Below are 22,113 nucleotides of genomic sequence, written 5' to 3'. Positions count from 1 at the left end.
AAAAATACTAGATGCATCAAGGTTGAAATCAGACTTGAAGTTACCATACGCTGTTTTTATGGACTATTTCAGCATTGTTTCGTAATCTGGGCATAACCTACTCATCCGAGCTCCGATCGAGACGATTCAAAATTATAGGGAAATCTGAAAAAGAGCTCTACAACTTTCATGTTTTGTGCTTTGCACGGATTTCAGTACGGTCGAAATTGGTTTTGTGCGTTGGGAAACAAAAAAGAAGAAATGAAGAAGCAAGGAAAGAAAAAAAAAAATTGAAGTGGGTCGGGTCTTGATGTGACCCAACCATGCAAGTGGGCGTGAAGAGGAGCTGAGGGCATGAAGATGTTGGGTGGGATATTAGTTTGTAGGTTTTTCTTTTGGGAGGATTTTGAAAAGTCACAGGGAGGTTTTAATTGTGTTATATATAGGCTAAGTTTTCTTTAGCTTAGGAGGAGTTTTTTTTTTCTTTAGTTTTTTTTTTGGGGGGGGGGGGGGGGAGCAGCAGGCTGGGCAGCAAGAGGAGATCCTCAATACGGCCTAGCTCTCTCTCTCTCTCTCTCTCTTTGAATTCAATAGTGTAGAATTAATTTTTATTAAGAATTTAGTTTATTTCAATTTTAAGTTGGGATTAAATTTTTATTTAAGTTAGTTCTTTAATTTAAGAATATTATTATCAGATAAATTTTTGCTTCACCTCTCTTCTTTTCTCTCTCTTTCATTCTCTCTTTTCTTTTAAGTAATTGTTTAAGTTCATCTTGCTTATTTAAGTTGTATTTTAATTTAAATCTTGGAATTTTTAATTTCTGTCTGGTTATTATTAAAGTTCAGTTTTTAATTTACATTTTGTTAAGTTTTTTATCGTGTTTAAATTTAATTTTGGTTGCGTTAGTGATTGATTGAAGATTTTAAGGTTGAATGTTTCACTTGCGTAATAAAGTTTTCGTTTTTAGGCTTTTGTCCAAAATTTCAAACGTAAGTTTTATTCCCTATCTGAATGGTTAGATGTAAGATTATTTTTCCGCAGTTAATTTTGTTACCACCTATTTTATTGTGTTTGTTTCCTATTTCTTGTTGTTAATTTAGTGTATGTTAGGTTCATAAATTAAATTTCACGTTGTTTTAATTTCGTCACAAAATCTCAAAAATCCGAGAAAACTGAATCTGAATTACGTTCAATAAATTTTTTTTTTCTTAATTTATTTTGGAATTATACGAGTTTGGAATTAAAATGCATTCCGTAATGAGATGATCTAGCCCTTAGGCTAAATATTACACAATAAAACTCTTATACTTGGGATAACTTTCGAACTACTTATTTTTCGAGTGAGTCAGTAGTCGACAAGGTGGAAGAGGAGAAGATAACGAAAGAACTTGACGTCATCACAAGAGGTAGCATTGTGGTCTCGTGGAGGGCGGTAGCGAAGATTTGAGGGGCTGTAGGGGCAGTAGCTGCTGCCTGCCGCTGTTGTTGGAGCTTGGAGGTTGGAGAATGGAGAGAATGAAAAGAGAAGGGAGCTAGGGTTTGATATTTAATTTTTCTTTTCTTCTTTTGAGTTTTGATTTAGTATGGTTAGCCTCACAATATGTTTAACTAAACTACTAATAAAATAAATACATGTGTCTTTATTTTTAATTTAAATACATATATTTATATTAAAATATTAATATATTTGTATGTATTATATATAATATTATAAATAAATATGTATACCCGTTCAATTTGGATAACCCTTGGTTCAGGATCAATACAAACCGAAACAGAACCGATAGTCGAAAATTGTAAAAAATATGAATCGAAATCGAACGAACAAATCGGTTAATTGAATTTTTGGTTCGATTTAGTTTGGTTTTTCGGATTGGTTTAGGTTTCAAATATTTTTAAACAGCCCTAGTTACCATCATGTATATACTAGTGTGGGGTTATTTTTTAAAAGATGGTTTTGTCTTAAGCTAAAAGTGGGAGTTTGACTCCTCGGACAAATTGATATTTTCTAGTGCCAGAGTGAGATTTACATGGAAGCTCTTTAGAGAAGGTTAAGTGTTCATCAATTTGTAAACTCACAAGTCATTGTAAATGTGTTTAGCATATTTGTCTCCCTCGTTGGACGCACATTGGTAATGGAGTTGTTGTTTAATGAATTACATTACTTCTATGTTTATTGTTTGTTTGTTATTACTTTATCATAAATTGCTTAATGCTTCCACTTACATTCCTTTTAATAACAACTTTTAGTTGGTAAATCCGGCAAACTTATGGTTGGCTGGTTAAGTAAAAGTGTTTTAACTAATGCCGCACGACTCTTCACAAAAGTGTGAAATACTCAGCCCATGACACTAGGCAATGGCACTACCAAAAAAAAATATGTGAATAACGATTTCTTCGCTGCACTTAAATAGGTGACAACAATTATATAGGAAATAATCATCCCTTTTTAAAGATTATCCATTGTTAACTAGAACAAAACAGGCTATGGTCATAGAGAAAATGGAAGATTGAAAAATAAAGATCAAGGCGAAGAAATTAATTAGAGCAAGTTTGTCAACTTTAATTGATGACTACTAATTAATTAATTAGTCATAATGCAAAGCCATGATAAGGGGGAACGAACGTAATTTTTAAAATCTTGTGAGTTGTACTCCTCTAATTTCTCAAAATTTTGGGGCGATTAGGTAATAATACCATGAAATTTTGATCTTATAATTGTTAACTTGAAAATCTCAACTTCAAAAACGAATATGAATTGAGATGATGTTATGCGTAATTCTTAGTATGCAATTCAACAAGAAATACTTCTATTCGAATTAACGTTGAATAAATATTTAGAGACAGATATTATCATTGAAAGATTATTTTGTAAATAATATTAACTCTATATTTAATTTGGAGAGATTAAAAATTTATATTTATATTAAATTTGAGTAAGATGTAAAATAAAATTATATTAAAATTTATTCAAATCCAAATCTTAATTAGGTCTAAAATTCATACTCCTAAATGCAATTTTATTACTTTTAATATCGATTTGCTTTAGGAATCGCTCCAAATTTTTTATGTCTATTTATATAATACTTTTTCTATTCTCATTTCATTTTATTACGTACGCAAACTAAACATATATCGTTACCTAATTAGCTATAATTGATCGAGTCTCCTTCTAAAATGAAAGTTCAACCCAAAAATTAGAAGGAAACAAAAAAAAAAAAAGATAAGTCAGAGTCATGTGATTGAACAGAATTATTTTCTTAAATAAGAGGAAACCTTCTGTTCTATGGTGGGCTAGTTTTCAAACCTACTAAGTGTTCTAAAGGACTCTCTTAATTTAATTTTTTCTTTCCCAATTATAAGTTCACGAACTTGCCAGTTACCCAGCCTGCAAGGCCTCTCTCTTTCTACATTATTAATAATGAATCCTCCAAAGCCCAAACCCATGCATGCATGCACCCAGCCCTCCATCTGCTTTTCATCTAGCATGCATGCACCCCAGCCTCCATCTGCTTTGCATCTACACCTATGGTCGACAAATCCCATTATTTTATTTTATTTTTATAACCCAAGACTCCAACACTACTTTAGACGCTATGGTGCAGCACCAAATCCAGAGGGTGAAAGTTGTCCGTCCATTGAAGCACCCTTGATAATTCACCGGCATAAACTATCAAGAAGAAATCGAACCCGTGACATTGAGGTTACCAAAGTCACAAGTCACCCTTACCACTTGAGTCAACTCGATTGGGCGAGAAATCCCATTAATTGTTGTGTTTTGAATTACAGTTTTTAACTATTATTTGTTTCAAGAACCAAAATAAGCATTTGTTCGACCAAGTTTTAATTTATATTAGTTTTATAAATATTGACCAAACAGATCGCTAGCTTTCTGTTTTTACCAGTTTTTGTTTCTAGTTTTTTACTTCGATTTCTGATTTTCATTTTCATAATTTGTAATAGTAAACCAAATAACCCCTTATCAATTTGAATGAGATTCAACAACTTCATTAGTGTCATGTTTAAAACTTAAAAAATATATAAAAATTAATTTAAAATATTAAAAAAATGTCTTTTCATATTTGGTCATCAATAAAGTGAGAAAGAAAGAAAATATATATGATAACCCGACGAATTAAATTTTATTTTATCAGTCATTAGTTAATTTTTATTAATATTCATCCTAGAGCAGATGTTCATTAACACTTAACAATATTTGATAAAGAAAAAATAAATATTTTTTAAAATTTTTCTTCCTTTCCTTTCCTCAAATAAATCATTAATTCAAACTATGCTTAAAGGGTCTCCACATTAGCAAATGGGTTGCTTTAAATTTTCAAAATTTTGGGGTCCTAATAAATTATGATGATAGTACTTTTTATAGCAAAACCTAGTGGCATACTAAAGTGTAAATTGTGTAACCCAAGAAGGTTAGCCTAGTTAAAAGTTGGACCCTGACTTGCAGCTAGAAACCAAGCAAAAAGACAATTATCCCCATTAAAAAATAATAATAATTAGAGCAAATAGATTAGTGCTAATCTTTCTTAAATATGAAAATATTTTTTTTTATTTAATGCACATGGAATCAATTTTAAAAATACAAAATCTATCTTTTCATTTATGTACCGTTTAAATTAGAATAAAAATATAATAATGAATTAGGGCATGGGCCAATTCAAGTAATGAAACAAAGAAATGTTTATTTTGTGTTTAATTCAAATATATATATATATATATATATATATCATTAATGCAGAATTAAATGTTAAAATTATGAACAATGATTGGTTTTGGCATGTGGATATAGGGTTTTTTGAAAAAAAAAAAAAAGAGGCAAAATATAGCTATTTTATTATAGTACATATTTTTCCTTAATAAGAGTTCATAAAATATATTTTAATATATTGGTAGATATTACACATAAATCATCCCATTTTTAAATGACATATTGAGTTAATAGTAATTTAGTATATCTACTAAGTAACTAATTAAAGAACAAAACAAAAACAAAAAATTATTACCCGCCATTGATGTATCACTGGTAATTCATTAAGTGAGAAATCAAACTTGAAATCTTGAGATTACATTACATTATTAAAAATATTACAAAGTTTAAACATTAGAATATATATATATATAGAAGTAAATGAGTTATGGCAGTTAGTTGTGCAGTTTAAATTTGGTAAATCAAAAATTAATAATGTACAAGTATGTAACCTATAAAAATATGGAAAACATTGAATTAAAAGATAGTTGGAAATAGAATTTGTATGTGGGTAAGGTTGAACTTAGAATTTTCCAAACAAACTTATTAACAATTTAGGTAATAACAACCCGAGCGAGCTGATGTTTGAGAAATTTTATTATATGTGGAGTCAGATTTTTAATGCATTGAGTATTATCTAAGTAGTAGTCTGAGTACGATTTTTGTTTACGATTTCAAGAGAAGAGCTTAAGGGGGGTGCACCGGTCCAGCGAAAATACTGGGAGAATGAGGGAAAAGAGTTGAGGCATTTTTACTTGTACATATTGTTGAATAATGAATCGATGACCTAATCTAACCCCAAGGATGTAAGCAAATTATTGAACCTCGTAAATCTTGTGCTATGTGCTTTGGTTTTTTCTTTTTTCATTTTTTTTCATTTGCTAGTTTTGTTGTGATTTTTCATAACAAATTTAACTTCAAAAATTAAGTTTTTACATATTACATATTTGATACATACATAGCAAGGGGATGGAATGGAATCGGTTTGAATGAAATTAAATTTATCACTCGACTCCTCTGTATGAATGTTATGCATCTAAATTATTGTTTCATCCCAATTTTATCCTCAAATCAAACTATATTTTTAACTCAACAATAACAAACCTTAAGTCTCACTAGATGGGATCGATTACATGAATTTTTTTCTCCAATTCACTCGATCAAAAGCATTTTCCTCTACTAGATTAAGAGTTACTAAATCTTTCTCCACTGACTGATTTCAAGTTACTTTAGATTTATCCCTATCCTTTTTTATGTCAAAAACAAAAACTAACCCGCGCGTCCTCATAAGTGCTCTATTAGGTCTGCATTTCAAATATTAAAACTATCCAACCCTCCCTCCCTTATTGTACATATACTCATTCCTTAGTTTATCTTTTAATAGTATACCAATCATCCACCTTAACATTTATATAATAGTAACTTTTACTTTTGTACATGTGATTTTTTAGTTGTCCAACATTTCAAGTCATAAAGCATAGTCAATCTTATAGTTGTCTAATAATTTTTTGAAAAAAAAATTTAAACATATTAAACAACCACACAACAGGTCTAACGTGTTCTTCCATTTTACCCAATCTGTTTTAACTTTATGATCATATTATTATTATCTTTTTAATTTCTCCTTCCACTTACATAATAGATCCAAAAAATATCGAAATTTATTAGTGTTAACGGTTTCTTAAAACTTTCAACTTAAAATTTTAAAATTTTATGAAACATATTGTTAAATCAGACTATATTAAAAAATTAAATAATTATAATGTAGAATACGAAAAATTTAATTGATTTGGAATTACCATAACACATCTTATCTATCTGTATCTATGTTGTGTTAGGACTCCAACCCAGTTTGCTCTTGTCAGCAGGGGACAATCCCAACAGCTCCTTTTCCTTTAAATTGTATTTTTGCAGAATTTAACAGGTGTGCAAATGTGAATGGGGAGCGGGGGCTTCCCATGTAATTTTTGTTTTTCTTAATCTGAAAAATTATATGTATTTATTTAGAGATATATTTTTTAAAAAAATTATAAAAATTTGTAGCGAGCTTATTTGATTATTTAACTATTAAAAGCATTCTTATAAAAGGATAATTTAAATTTATGAGATTTATACATAAACTATCAAAATCATTCCAGACATCAAAACCAATACAAGCTTATCAAAACTCGTACCGCTATTCAACTATAACAATATAAACATGTCAATATGTAATCGAAACAAACAAACACAAGTATAAACAAATTATCTGCAAACTGCTGTCAAATACCTGCAAACAAAAATCAAAGAAAAACAGAGGAGAACCAAATTATTACAATTAAAAACGAAAGCTTAAAATAATCATTTTATTCATATGAATGAGACCTTTCATTATGCTCTTATGATGTTTTTCTTGTGGCTAATAGAGTTTTTATTTTTTAAAAAATAAAAGTAATTAAAACAAGCATTTGCTCCTACAAAGACCAATAATTGAATTATTTGTATATCTACATCATATTATTGGACCATAAAATATTTTAAAATATAAACTTATATTAAGTAAATTGTTACATCATCCATTTCAATAGATTGTTTTCTTCTGATGCTATAGTCTCAAAAGAAGTTGAGTTGAATTTTTTTAAATCATTTTAAATAATTGGTGCTTAATCTATAAATAAAAAACCTATACCTTTTTTTTTGTATTTTCATAATTTCTCATTCAGAGCAACTTAATAATAAGCTCTAAAAATGTTTTAAAAAATAATATTTCATAGATCTGAAAAAGAAAATTGTAGCTATTTAAAAGGGTCTCCTAGATATCAGCAGTATTTAATATCAAATTAAATCCTTAAAAGTCAAAACATTGTACGTACTCTTAGAGTTAATCAAATTTGTTGTACATACTTGAGTTTGATATCGAACCAACCATTAAATGTTCAATTTTTTCGTTCGGAACTCGGTATTAATAAAACCAATATTAAAGATTTTAAAAGGCTTATTATTTGTTTTAACCTTAAAAAAAAGGGTTAATAAATAGGGTGAAATTTTGTTGTCCCGATTGATCCAAACCACAATTATCCCTGTCATTAGCAATTTCTTAGTCACCAGTTTGTCTAGGGATCTGCCCTACACTCTCAGGCTCCATGGCACACGTGCTACTGCGCCATTGCTCCAAAACCACGGTACCTTTGGGGTTTTGATTTCCCACGCTCAACCCCATCATAGGGATCCCCAGGGCACCAAGCAATCGTTCCTTCGACCAATCAACAGTCTTTTATTCTACCTTGACAAAACAAAGAAAATATGCATGTGCCACTGCTTAGAGATCGTTGGATCGCCTTTAGGTCTAGCGCGATGAACGGTGTAGAACCCAGATGCAACTTAAGCAAAGGAAGTTCGGCCACACGGGATGGGTACCCAAAACCCTGTTTATGGGTTTTAAACATGTGTTAAGAATGTCCATCACAGGGGTAGGAGGACATCCCCCGCCCCCTAAGCGGGACCCACGTTTCCGACCGTGATGATGATTATTACCAGGCCGGTAATTTTGGATGTTTGAGGGGTAAAAAGGGAATGCAAGAAGTACGGTGGCCATTTTCCGTAGATTCCAATGAGATCACGTAGAAAGATAAAGATTTATGTACTAAATATATTAATTAGCAGATAATTATCTTTATTTCACTTTTAGCCCCGAAATCTCTCTCTATTTCTAAATTTTACTCACTTATTTATACATTTTCTTTTCCCTCTTTTTCTTTACCTTCTCTTCTACCATCAGTTTCTTCGATTTGTTGATCTGCTTCTCGGGCATGGTGGTGGCCTTGATCTTTTGCTCGGGCCTTTAATGGCGGAAAAAGCATCAGCGGAGATCTTGGGGAGAGAAAGAGAGAGAGAGAGAAGGAACAGACTGCAGAGAGAGAGAGAGAGAGAGGGGGGGGAGAGTGATTGAGATTTTTTTTCAGATGGGGTTGTGAGATGAGATGATGAACAGTGGGTTTTAAAGGTCGAGCATCTTGCTTTTTTTTTCTTTTGGGCTTTTGGGGTGTCTTTGATTTGTTTCGATTTGATATGGGTGGGTGTTTTCCTTGTTTCGGATCATCCAACAAGGAAGGGAACGGTGTGAAGGAAGTGGCGAAGAAAGATTCAGTTAAGGATGGTTCAGCTACACAGTCTCACCATGTGAGCAGAGCCGGTTCAGGTAACCCTTGATTTTGATTTCTTTTTCTTTTGAATTAATTTTATTAGTTTTATTGTTTATTTTTAGTTGCTGATCAGTATGATGACTGGATATGCTTTGGATATGTTGAATTTTGTGTTTTTCGTGTTCATTTCGAGTGTACTAATGATGGGTTGTCCGTAGAATTTCATGTTACTTTGATCTGATTCACATATAGCTACTTTTTTTTTAAAAAAATAATTCGCGTGATTTGCTGAATTGGGGTTTTCTAGCTTTAATTGTTGCAGTTTGTTGGTGAATTTCTAGCGTGTGGATTTGCTTTTTGATTCTTATTGTTTAATTTTGCCCTCAATGCTGTGGTTTGAAGATCCACTTCGAAGATCTGCTCTTAATTTTAGAATTTGCTGTCATAACTTCTTTTACTATTTCATGCGCATCGCAGAGTAGCCAATGCAACATGATAATAGATGCTAATGAGTTTGTTCCAAGTTAAAACTTTGAATGGGAGGAATTCGCCCAAATGTTGAACTTTGAAGTGAAAATAATTAAATGCAGCAGGTTTTTCTGATTACGACCCATTCTGCTCACCAAAAAAGAAAAGCTCAGATATCTGATAGGGCATGGCTGCATGAGAAATCCAATGGATGGTGTCATACTATCCACTCCCTAAAAAATACTGTCGAGTTATTTCATATGAAGGTGTTTTAGTTTTAGAATGGTTACAAAACTCACAACATAGAAATATAGAGCTCCATCTGGTTTATATTTTAAAATAGCATTAATTTTCCTATATATTATTTGGCGCTCAACTAATATAAGTTTTTCCATATCTTTTTTACCCTCTGTAATGTATTTTGTTCACTCTTAACATAGAAAAATCAAAATCTCGAAATGGTTCCGACCCTAAGAAGGAACCAGTCATTCCAAAAGATGGACCAACACCGCATATTGCCGCACAGACATTTACTTTTCGGGAGCTTGCTGCTGCCACGAAGAACTTTAAGCCAGAGTGTTTACTGGGTGAAGGAGGGTTTGGACGCGTTTACAAGGGTCGCTTAGAGAGCACAGGACAGGTAAGTTGTGATTGGTTCAATATGGAGGTCCATGGTACCACATTCTGAAAATTGTTGACTGAATATTTTCGTTTTAAATTTTTTTACCTGTAGGCATCTATATGATATATTGGATTTAAAATCTTGATTTAATCTTGGTTTATAACTTTCATATTCCCTCCCATGGGCTATTTCAGTTTGTGGAATTCAAATGTCAAATAAGTTTTAACTTAGAATCATCATTGTCATCTAGCTTTTTATGGTTGTTGGTTGTATATGTCATTTGATTTGCAGGTCGTTGCTGTGAAACAGCTTGACCGCAATGGTCTCCAGGGAAATAGAGAGTTTTTGGTGGAAGTTCTCATGCTTAGCCTCTTACATCACCAAAATCTTGTCAACTTGATAGGTTATTGTGCTGATGGGGACCAACGACTCCTTGTTTATGAATTCATGCCGTTAGGATCATTGGAGGACCATTTACATGGTTAGATTGCTTGCTCTTTTGGTATTTACTTTTTGCATATAAGATAATTGTATGAATTTTTTGCACCTAGTTCATTGGTGGGGTCCTTTATTAACATAGTTGTTCCACACCTATTTCATCTCTGAGGTCATTTTATTTAATACAATGCTTCGGTTAGATTTATGTAGTAGATTACATTTTTAAGCCTGTTTTAGTGCCCTAGCATGTTATTTATGTGAGAAGAATCTTTTAAATTTTTCAAGTGTATGATAAGCTGATTCAGTCGTAGAATTTCAATGTGGTTTTTACATCAAAACCTCGATTAATCATTTGATTATGTTGGAAGTTCTGGTGCACTGCATACTGATGGAAATGTTGGCTCTGTTTCTCGTTTAAATAATTGCAATTGTTTATGCATTCGTATTGTGCATGTCTGCACATGTGCATATGTGTGACCTCAAAAGTATAAAGAGGTAGTGATGGCATGATGCACTTCATCAAGTAGAACCTTATGAAATGCTTGTTATCCAAACACTTGCATGACTAAGTGTCATTTACTGCTGTGTTATAAATTTTTTATTCTTAATTTGTTAGTGGGGTTTTCTTAAGTGAAACTGAATGCACTGTGACGAATCTAACTCTATAGAAAGGATAGATATGTAGGAGTATTTCTCAATTTTATTAGCAAAAGTATTCCAGTTAATTTTTTAAACATTCAAAATTATCATGGCTTATACATTATTCCTTTTCAAACACCGTGTTTGGCAGAAACATCCTGACAAATATCATTACCTATTAAGTTTGTTTATTTTCTATATCAATGTTTCAAAAGGCGAAGGCATAAGGCAAGGCATTTTAACCCTTATGAGGTGAGGCCATGAGGACTAAGCCTTAAGGCGTTGAGGTCTTAAGAATTTTATTTTTTAGATAAAAATATGTAAATTAATTAAATATATTTTGAAAGTAAACAAAAAGTAAGAAAAGGGCAAATAAAATTTAGGAAATCAAATAGAATTGCAAACTGCTTGCTGGCCATTTGAGAAATACTAACTTGAATTCACTAAGCAAATCATGCAAAGATATATTTGTAACATTACAAAGTTCAAACTGTTTTCATGGTCTAAGATGCACTCAATTATTTTAGGAAGGTTGAGTTCAAGAATTTTAGAGATCAACTCATATTAAGACATTCTTATCATATAAGCATGTGGTCAAAATTTTCTAGTTAAATCTAACTTGAGATTCACGCACCCAAAATGCTCTAGTCTCTAATAAAAGGTGCAGAGGCATGCCTTTTGTGCAAATGCATAAGCCTCAAAAATAGAATTTGTTGGATTTTTTGGGATTTGGTATTTTAGGCTAAGCCTCAAGGCATTTCACCTTGAGTTGATGCGAGCCTCAATTTGGCCTTTTTGAACATTGATTTATAGTTTATAAAAAAAAATGCCCTTACATGTGGTTATTCTAAGTATACCATATTTTTTATTTTTGTACATAAAAATATTTTTACATGGGCCTGCCTAGGCAACGATACTATTATCCCTTTTAATAAAATAATTTTATCCTACTTCAAAGGAATTTCAAGGTAAAGCATACGAAAAAAACAAAGAAAAGTTAATGCTATTTTAAGAAAATAATCATGTACAGGAACAGAGACGAAATGGACTAGTTATTGTGCAAGGGTATAGTAGTTGATGTTTCCCTTCTTTTCCATCTAGGATTAGAAATTCTATATTTTTCATATCCATATGATTAAGTCCTTGGGTTTCCAAAATTGTGTAAAAAGAAGTGCTTCGAATCATTGCTATTCTACATATCCTGCACTTGGAAGAGAAGTAGAAAAGGAAATAAATATATTGATAATTTGATTCTTCGTCACGGTAGTTATAGAAAAGGAATTAAATTTTGTTTCTGTCTTTCCAAAAATAAAATTTAAAAATTGAAAATTGAAGTAATTCAAATAATTTTTAAAAAACTATGATTAAAAAAATCCTTGTTTAACCAGTCATTTATTTAAAAATTTTGTTAAGCTTAACACAAAAGGGAAAAAAATAAAAAATAATAACCAGGACCTGGCATATACCATTATGCTCAACCATGCTATTGTCATCCATAATAGATAGGAGCATTTGCCTATTTATACAATAGATTGTATGGTAAGCCATGAGTGCAGGCCTTGATCAACAGTAAGGTTGCTCCTTTGTGTCCAGATGATCACGGGTTCAAGTCCAAGAAAACAGTCTCTCTGCATAAAAGCAGGAGTTAGGCTGTGTACGCTATGACAATTCCTCCCCACCCTCACAAAGCGAGGAGCATTGTCGCTGGAGACGCCATTTTTTTTATTGTATGGTAAGCGACAATTAGTTATGGCTGAATGACAGGGAATTTCCTTGGCTCCAAGTCATTGGTATGGCTATCAAAATTCGTGAACATCACCATGTACCTTCCAGATCCTTGTATTAGTATCATGGCCCTTTGTTATTGTTTTTAAGAAATGATCGAGTCTTGCTCAATTTTCAAAAGTTTTTATGGGATCCCTATCTACCAAAATTTATCTACTGGTTCCTGCAAAAGAATAATTAGAGCCCACCCTCCTCTTTCTGAGCAACACATTCAAAGAGAGTCAAGAGACCTGCCAAGAGTCAAGTAATTAATTAGCCCCAGAAAGATATTTGGAATTAATTTTTTTCTCTTCTGTCTCCCCTCTATTTTAAAATGGTCGAGTCTGGCCTAATTTTCTAAAGAAGTATTTATGGCATTGTTAGGATCCCAATCGACCAAAATTAACTTCTGGTTCTCGCAAAATAAGAATCATTTAGTCCTTCTCTTTCTATACAAAACATACGAAGAGAGTCAAGAGACCTGCCAAGATTCAAGTAGTTAATTAGCCTCAGAAAGATATTTGGAATTAGGTTTTTTCTCTTATATCTCCCAATATTGTGGGAAGTTAGGAATAGACATCCCAATGGTGAAATTTCGGAATAATCACTTGTGTGTTCCATTTTGGTTCCAATTTTTGCATAGTTATTTGCCTCAAAATGACACAACCTTTTTTATAAGCTATTGCATCCCTTTACAACAGCCATTCTATTCCCATCCTATATCATTCTGAAATTAGATGTAACATTTATGTTCTCTTGCTTGTTGGAGCATGAGCAGGAATTTAGGATGCTTTTGTTGAATGAACTGCTGCTGAGTTTGATGGTTTGATGGGAGTGTGCTTCTTTCATTGTGCACTTCATTGTGTGGAAACTTCTGTACCCTCAAAGATGCAAATGATTTTGTTTACTGGATATCTGTTAAACAGTAAAACTTATGATCAAGATTATAAATGAAAATCCGTGAAATCCAAGGTACAAAGGTGCAATATATGTTTTTCATATAATTGACCTTTATAGAAATTTATATAGATTAGACTTCAACAGAACATTAGTTTCTATCATTTTCAGTAAAGTAATGATAGTATTTACTAGCAAATTGAAGGAACAAAAAATAACTAAAATTTTCTGTTGCACCTGGCTACTGCCCCTTGGTCTACTGATAAAGTTCTTTTGGAGTTTCAAGAAGCTGTGACTACACACGCTGTACTTGCCTATTGACATTCTCTCAGGAAGAATAAACTATTTTGCTGGCTAATGTCTGGCAGAATTGCTCCCACTTCCAAACAAACCTTGTTTGGTGATCGCTGTTCACCAAATTATACAATTTTGCAGAGAACTCCTTTAAATAATGGATTGTTTGTGTACACAAATATTTCCTTGATGATTAAAATAATCAAAACATTTATAATGCCCTGCACTGTGACCTCCATGCTTAATAAGGTGATGATTTTGTTGTCCTCCTGATTTGTTCTAAACCAGTTAGTTATTAAGATTAGTTTTGCAGTGGTTGATGATTTTATCCTTCTTTTGTTTATGTTGTTAAACTCTGCCCAAGAGAGTTTTCTGTTCTTGCTCCCCCTGCCCTCTTTATCATTCTCTTTTTTACTTTAGAAGTTGGAAACTGACATATTAGCTGGGATTAAGTTACTCATATTGAGATTGCACTCGTGGTCCGGTGAACAGCTTGTGAGAGAGGATTCTGTTGGATTGACTTGGTGGGTTATAACCATGATTTTTAAAAACAGTGACGAGTAATGTAGTTGCAGTGTAATAGTTGCAGCTATCACGGATGTTTAACAGAGACTGTTTCTGTGAATTCATTTGTTGCATTAGCAAACTTGTTGAAATCATATAGATTCACATATTTTGATCCCATAATCCTACATACTATATTATAAAATATATATATATATATATATAATCCTACATACTAATGATTTAAATGATTTTTAGTAAATTTGAATCAATCTAAATATAGTATATACCACAAGTATTGGATGTTTTGGTTTCTTTAGTTGCTATTGGTGAGAACAATGATGCATTTGCTACTTCTCACTACTTGATTATAAGTGCAATTTAAACCAAGAAATCATAAATCTAATGAAATATAAAATATAGGATATTCATATTTCAGACAAAAACATAAATGCATAGCAATAGAAGATGTTTTTGTCTCCAAATTAGGTGTAACAAAAATACCAAAAAAAAAACATTGAAGGAACTTGCAGTATGCCTAATGTGGTCTAATTTTAGAAAGTTTGTTTTACTTGAATGCTAGTTATTAAGGAAATACATACTAAATCTCAAAGTAAATAAATCTAAAAATTTAAAAAAAAAAATACTAATTAAAGTAAGCCCACTTAAAATTGAATACAAAAGCTTTTATATAGGAAAAAGAGTGGGAATATGCAAAAAAAAAAAAAAAGGACTAAAAAAAATTTATCTTTTCTTTCAGATCTAGTCTGTTAATGGTAGTTTGTAATAGCCATTAGGTTCCATAATGGACTGGTCAATAGTCGATACAGTTGTGAATTGGGGGCCCTCCAAGATATCACCTTGTAATGGTCATAGAAGCCACCAACACCATTATGTAACAACCTATACGACAGTTACACCCAGACTTTTAAAACTATATAGTGCTTTAGTTATTGGGCAAACCTGGATATAACTCATTGCCTTCCTTTTTCCAATGTATTTTCTTAGGTTTAATATCATTTACAAGTTTTTGATATTTCATTGGCATTTCATTCACTTAAGCCGAAGGTCTAAAGGGAAAAGATGTTTGGCAGTTGGATGAAAGTCTTGAGTTAAAATAGGTGGCACTGCATCTATGCTTTGAGAAGGAGAACAATGAGAAGTGTTCTTTGAATTGGTAAGAATAAAACTGATAGGTTGGCTATTTAGGATTAGGTGTGTCAATGATGGTAGATTGAACGAATTGTCGCCTATGGTACATTATCAAGGTGATCACACATGATTTATACCAAAATCATTGGCAGTGTTCACCAATTTGATTTATTTCAAACTTTAATAGACATGATCACATGCAGTCAAAGTATCCCAAGATAATATGCTAGATGAATCCAGACATTTTGGTGGGATTTGTTAGAAATTGAATGGGATCTTTGCTGTTTCCTTCCCTCTTCTGTTGGTGGTGCTTAGAGTGAGAATGGCACGTTTAGAAGGGTCCTGGAATTGTTGCCGACCAACAACTGTATGGTATTCCATGCATGTGAGTGTTAAATGTAGATGACTTGTAAGAATCTAGGGGAATTGATATTGTGCTTGGGAAAGCTAGATTCACTGTGGATAGTGGGTGTGAATTTGCATGGTGTGGGGCTATTGAGCAGGAGTGGAAAAGAAAGTAGGAGGAAGAGATGTTTTGCAAGAAATTTGAGTTGCACACTTTGAACTGAGTGCACATTTTAAACTGAAACCTTTTCCCAAAGAAGAAAAAGAAAAATGGCACATGCACACGAATAAAACAGTTCTCTATGGAATAACATGTTGGACAACAAAAAGAGTTGTCCATAAGAGAAGAGGCACTGACATGGAGATGTTGAGGAATCATGAAGTGAGTGGAAGCATTTTGAACAATACTTGACCAATGTGATTGGTTACAAAGCACAAGGAAAGTCATTTCCTCATATGGCATAATTATAAATTGAGTTTTCTTCTAACACTAGAACATCAAGTCATCCAAACAAAAAAGAATTACCAGGCTCTAGAACTTTCAAGAACTATTTAATGGACCTGCTATTTCTTGTAATACCTGACACAAACAGATTTCCAACAATTTTGGGAAGGCAAGAAAAATAATTTATAAATGTTTAGGATTGATAAGGGAAAAAATGGGAATATTCTTATTTGATAAATTAAAGCAAACATATAACCAATATCATTTGAAAGACATCTTAAGAGGTTCCTTTAGATCAGTGTATGTATACCTGCCACTATGCTATCATTTCAGGTGCACAAAATATCCAATATCAGCTGCTAATTTAATCACAGTGAACTGAAAGCAAGCTGATAAGTTTTTATTTGTATGTTAAGACATGAGACTAAAGCTTTAAGCCATCAATGAACTGGAAGCCAGATAAAAAATCTAAATTATATAATTGTATAAGCCCCCAATCAATGTATCATTGGATCTGTAGGTTTGTGTCTGTGTGTTAAAACCAACTTTTGTGTCCTTTATGCCTTTACAGCAAGCTGGTACAACCACCAAGATACGTTGATAACATTGAAAATGATCATTGTACACGCTCTCATCAAAATCTTCCTCTAGTTATGATTTCAATACCTTGCACCCTCAAAGTTTGTTGCTTTGAAAGACACCATTAATATATGATGTTTGTGATCAGTCTTGGAAAAAAAATAGAAAAAGAAATCTGGCACTGCATATTGATATAATCAACAAATCTTTTGACGGCTCTTGTTGAATTCCAATTAAATAGCAACAACAACAAACAAGCCTTAAGTATCACTAGGTGGGGTTTGCTCCATGAATCGTTTTCCTCCAATTCACCCAATCGAGAGTATTTTCCTCTACTAGATTAAGAGTTATTAAATTCTTTCTCACTATCTCATTTCAAGTTATTTTAGGTCTATCCTTACCCCTTTTCATGCTAGAAACAATAACTAGCTCACTCCTTCTAACGGGTGTGCTACTAGGCCTGTATTTGAAATTCCCAAACCATCTAAGCTTCCCCTCTCTCATCTTGTCTTCGCCCAGTGCTATGCCCAATTTATTACGTATATGCTCATTCCTTAATTTATCGTTTAATGTTATATCACTCATCCACCTTAATATTCGCATTTTGGCAACTTTTACTTTTTGTACATGTTTCCTAGTTGCCCAACATTTTTATCCATAAAGTATGGGTGGCCTTATAACCATCTTATAGAAATTTTAATTTTAAGGGTATTCTACGATCGCACAACATGCCTAACGCACTTCTCTATTTTACTCAACCTGCTTTAACTTAATGTATTACATCCTCTTCAATTTCCCCTTCCACGTGCATAACAAATCTAAGATATTGGAATCTACTAGTACTATTAATTTATTGATTATCAAGTTTAATATTTTCTCCACAATTCCTCCTTACGTTACTGAAGTTAAATTTCATATATTTTGTTTTATTTCTACTTATCCTAAAACCTTTAGACTCTAAAGCAGATCTCCAAAGTTCTAACTTAGATTCCACTCCACTTCTATTTCCATCAATCGAGACAATATCATCTACAAACAACAAACACCAAGAGATCTCATTTCGGATATTCATATTGAGTTCGTCAATCACAAAGTAAAACGATATGGATTCAAAGTAGAACCTTGATGTACACCTATTGTGATTGGAAAATCTCTAGATTTCCCTCTTACAGTCCTAGCTCTAGTAATTACTCAATTATAAATATCCTTAATGACTTTAGTATATCTATTGAATACTCTCTTCTTTTCGAAGATCCACTAAAGAACTTTCCTAGGTACTCCATTATAGGTACTTTGTATGTCAATTAAAACCATGCAAGTCCCTCTTCTTTTTCCTAAACTTATCCATTAATCTTCTTAAAAGATAAATTGTTTCAGTTGTTGATCTCCTAGGCATAAATCCAAATTAATTCTATGAAACCCTCGTTTCTGGTCTTATTATTTGTTCAATTACTCTTTCCCACAATTTCATCATATGACTCATAAGTTTAATTCTAATAGAGGAAAACGCTCTTGATCGGGTGAATTGACGAAAAAATATTCAAGTAGCCGACCCCACCTAGTAGGACTTGAGGCTTGTTGTTGTTGTTGTGACTCATAAGTTTAATTCTGCAATAGTTATTACAATTTTGAATATCACTTTTTTTGTAAATATATATTAACTTACTTTTTCTCCATTCTGCTGGCATTTTCTTGGTTTTTGTAATAGGTACTTAGTTATTACAATTTTGAATAAATTTTGAACTGTCAGCACTGGTTACTGCTTTTAAATTTTGAACACTCTATTAAAGGTTGTCATTTTAGAGACACCTACACATCCTTTTTTGAACCAGTATTTGCATACATTTGTGGTATTAGAGACTACCTTTTATCTGGTGTCCAGTTTCCTAGACCTGGAGTCAACTACTGCTAAGGTAATTAGAGTTTAAAGGGATGATAGTTATTATCAATACATCGTTGCACTGCTCATACCCCATGAAAATGAGGCTTTAGTCTAGTCTACTGAAGAAATCCATGGAGGACCATATTAGAAGATTGCAAGGAAGGAGCTGGATGACAAGTACATTCGAAACTTGAAGACTCTTTTCTTCATTAGACAGTTAGATTTTCTATATTTAACAAGCGACATATTATAAACATGAACATTGGTCTTGCCAAATATGTTGCAGAGAGGAAGACCAATTTTCATAATTAAATTTATTTGGTCTATACATGCAAAAAACAAATGTTTACTGCTAAATGCATGTGAAATCCACCATTAAATTTTTTGTCAATGATTTTCTGCACATTAAACACTTCACTGATATTCGCATCTTATCATTCTTGTGTTATCATGTCTTGAGGTCAGATATTAGAAAAGTAGATGCGTTGGTGAATGCACAAATAAAACTATTGAATTATTATAGAAATTGCTAAAGGGCTCTAATACTCTCCTTTTTAAAGTAGAACCATTGCAAGAATACTAAATTAAGTCTAAGACTACCCTTGTCCATGACAAACTGCTACTGCTATGGGAAAGTAATATATGAATATCTTCTATTTTTGGCCATTGAGACATACTGAGATCTTCCATGTCTAGGACAAACTGCTATTGTTAAGAGCGTAATATATGAGTTTGACAATATCTTCTAAGTTTTGGAGATTTGAGTTATGCTCATATTTTCCATGCATTGTACTCTGCTTTGTTAGAGCAATCTTAAATTTAGACACTGAAACCAACTGTTGAGCAGTTTGATTCTCAAATCTATTCCAGGCGCACTTTTTTTTTTTTGGAGCTAAACTTTTGAAATATTCTTAGCGACACCCTTATCTTCAAAGTTGCACAAAAGGCAATTTTTTCTTGGCGGAATCATTTTATTTATTCCTGCTCTATCTGTTACTCATTTTCAGATCTTCCACCTGACAAGGAACCTCTGGACTGGAATACAAGGATGAAGATTGCAGCTGGTGCAGCTAAAGGTTTGGAATACTTGCATGATAAAGCAAACCCCCCTGTCATATACAGGGATTTAAAATCATCCAACATCCTTCTCGATGAGGGCTATCATCCTAAGCTATCTGACTTTGGACTTGCAAAACTGGGTCCTGTTGGTGACAAGACTCATGTCTCCACCCGGGTTATGGGGACATACGGTTATTGTGCTCCTGAATATGCTATGACTGGCCAGCTCACCCTGAAGTCTGATGTTTATAGTTTTGGAGTTGTTTTTCTTGAACTTATCACTGGGCGCAAGGCTATAGATAATGCTCGAGCTCCTGGAGAGCATAATCTTGTTGCATGGGTAAGTATTTCTTCTTTTTATTTTTAACTTTGTTCTGATCTCAAGTTTAGAAGATATCTTTTACAATTCACACAGATGCGACACATTATGGCCAATTGATAATTAGCATACAGCAGAATGTCTATTTTCTTTCTTTGTTTTTATTTGAGTCATGGCTTTGTAGGCACGGCCTCTTTTCAAGGATCGTCGGAAGTTCCCCAAAATGGCAGACCCACTACTGCAAGGCCGTTATCCTATGCGAGGACTTTACCAAGCTCTTGCTGTCGCAGCCATGTGCCTGCAAGAACAAGCTACTACAAGGCCTCTAATAGGGGATGTTGTAACTGCTCTCACGTATCTAGCCTCCCAAACTTATGACCCAAATGCAGTGGCAGCTCAAAGTAACAGATTAGGCTCATCTACACCGAGAAATAAGGATGACCGGAGGAACATGGCAGACGGGCTAGATAGCCCAGATGATCTGGGACGTGGTGGGCGGCATGGTTCCCCTTCCACTCATAGGAATTCTCCTGATTTTCGAAAGAGAGACCATGTTAGAGAATTGAGCGCCGGTGGTGCCGATTTAGGCAGGAGTGAAACAGGTGGTGGCTCAGGGAGGAAATGGGGTTTGGATGAATTGGAGCGACAGGAATCCCAGAGAGACAGCCCTGTCAATACTGGGAGAGCTAGGGAAACTCCGAGGAACCGTGATCTTGACAGAGAACGTGCAGTTGCTGAGGCGAAGGTGTGGGGTGAGAATTGGAGAGAGAAAAAGCGGGCAAATGCAATGGGTAGCTTTGACAGCACAAATGAGTGATTGCACTGAACTCTTTTTGAGTCATGCAGCTTTGGGTGTTCTAGGGAAGAAAATTAGTCTGGTTCTGGGGATCATCATGAAGGAAGAAAGGAGTAAATTTATGGATATATCATCTTTTACTTTCTTGGTTTCCAAATTTTCACCCAGGGAATAAGGGGGGTTGGGGTTCTTGTATTCGACTTTTGACTGCTGTTGCTTGTGCTATATCATTCTTGTACTTGGGTATAAATGCTTCAACTATGTGGTAAAGGAGGAAGGGACGGTTAAAGAAGGGATAATCTTGGGAGTGGGTCAGGTGTTACGCAGGAAATTTACAGGTAACCCACCGTGGAATGTTGTATGTGACAGGGTTTATTTGTGTATTTAGGGCTTTCTTGGGGAGTGGGGGTTCATGACGCAAGATCAGCTGGGAAAGATGTCTAATTTTTGCCCCATGTATCGATCGAATGAGGGGTAACTTTGTGGATTTGGTTTGGGTGTCTCACTGTTCCATGTTCCCATCTTGTACTCATACATTCCCATGTATGGATTTGGGTCAGGTCATGTTTTTTTGCCTTATACAAAGTTTTATCACATTATCTCCATGATGCTCCCTCCCTCCCTCCCTCCCTCCCTCTCTGCATGCCTGGAAGCAAGTGAGGTCTACATATTTCATGCAAATCGCCTTACAGCCAATGAATTGTTCTTGGCGCTTTTGTTGCATGTTTCCGTCATTTAGAAGGATAGTTTTGGATGTCCTGGCATAGCGTGAGAATGAAAAATAAAATAATGTTGGGAGGTGTCATATCAGTTGTATTTTTTTCCCTCTGACAATGATAGTTTTGGATGCCCTGCCCTGGCATAGCTTGATAAAATTGGGAGGCGTCTTCATATCATCTTGTATTTTTGTTTCCCTGTGGCACAGCCTGGAGATGTTTTTGGCACCGTGCATGCAAAAGCAACATTTAATTAAACGGGCGACACCGTCAGTGTCGTGTAAGTGGTGGTAGGTCAAGTCTCACGTGAACCCTACCGCAACAGTCG

The 22,113-nt window shown here is 33.6% G+C and overlaps 1 protein-coding gene across 1 annotated transcript; it reads left to right on the top strand.

The window, feature by feature from the left end:
- The first annotated feature begins 8,393 nt into the window (after window positions 1-8,393).
- Window positions 8,394-21,674, top strand: LOC131152330 (serine/threonine-protein kinase PBL27). The gene is made up of 5 exons (XM_058104157.1): window positions 8,394-8,922; window positions 9,775-9,974; window positions 10,248-10,437; window positions 19,903-20,294; window positions 20,458-21,674. The coding sequence occupies exons 1-5, from the start codon at window positions 8,793-8,795 to the stop codon at window positions 21,088-21,090; spliced, it is 1,545 nt and encodes a 514-aa protein (XP_057960140.1). The 5' UTR covers window positions 8,394-8,792; the 3' UTR covers window positions 21,091-21,674.
- Window positions 21,675-22,113: the final 439 nt, after the last annotated feature.

Source organism: Malania oleifera, chromosome 3 (genome assembly GCF_029873635.1).
Source record: "Malania oleifera isolate guangnan ecotype guangnan chromosome 3, ASM2987363v1, whole genome shotgun sequence".
Taxonomy (NCBI): Eukaryota; Viridiplantae; Streptophyta; class Magnoliopsida; order Santalales; family Ximeniaceae; genus Malania; species Malania oleifera.
This window is presented reverse-complemented; position numbering and strand designations above follow the sequence as displayed.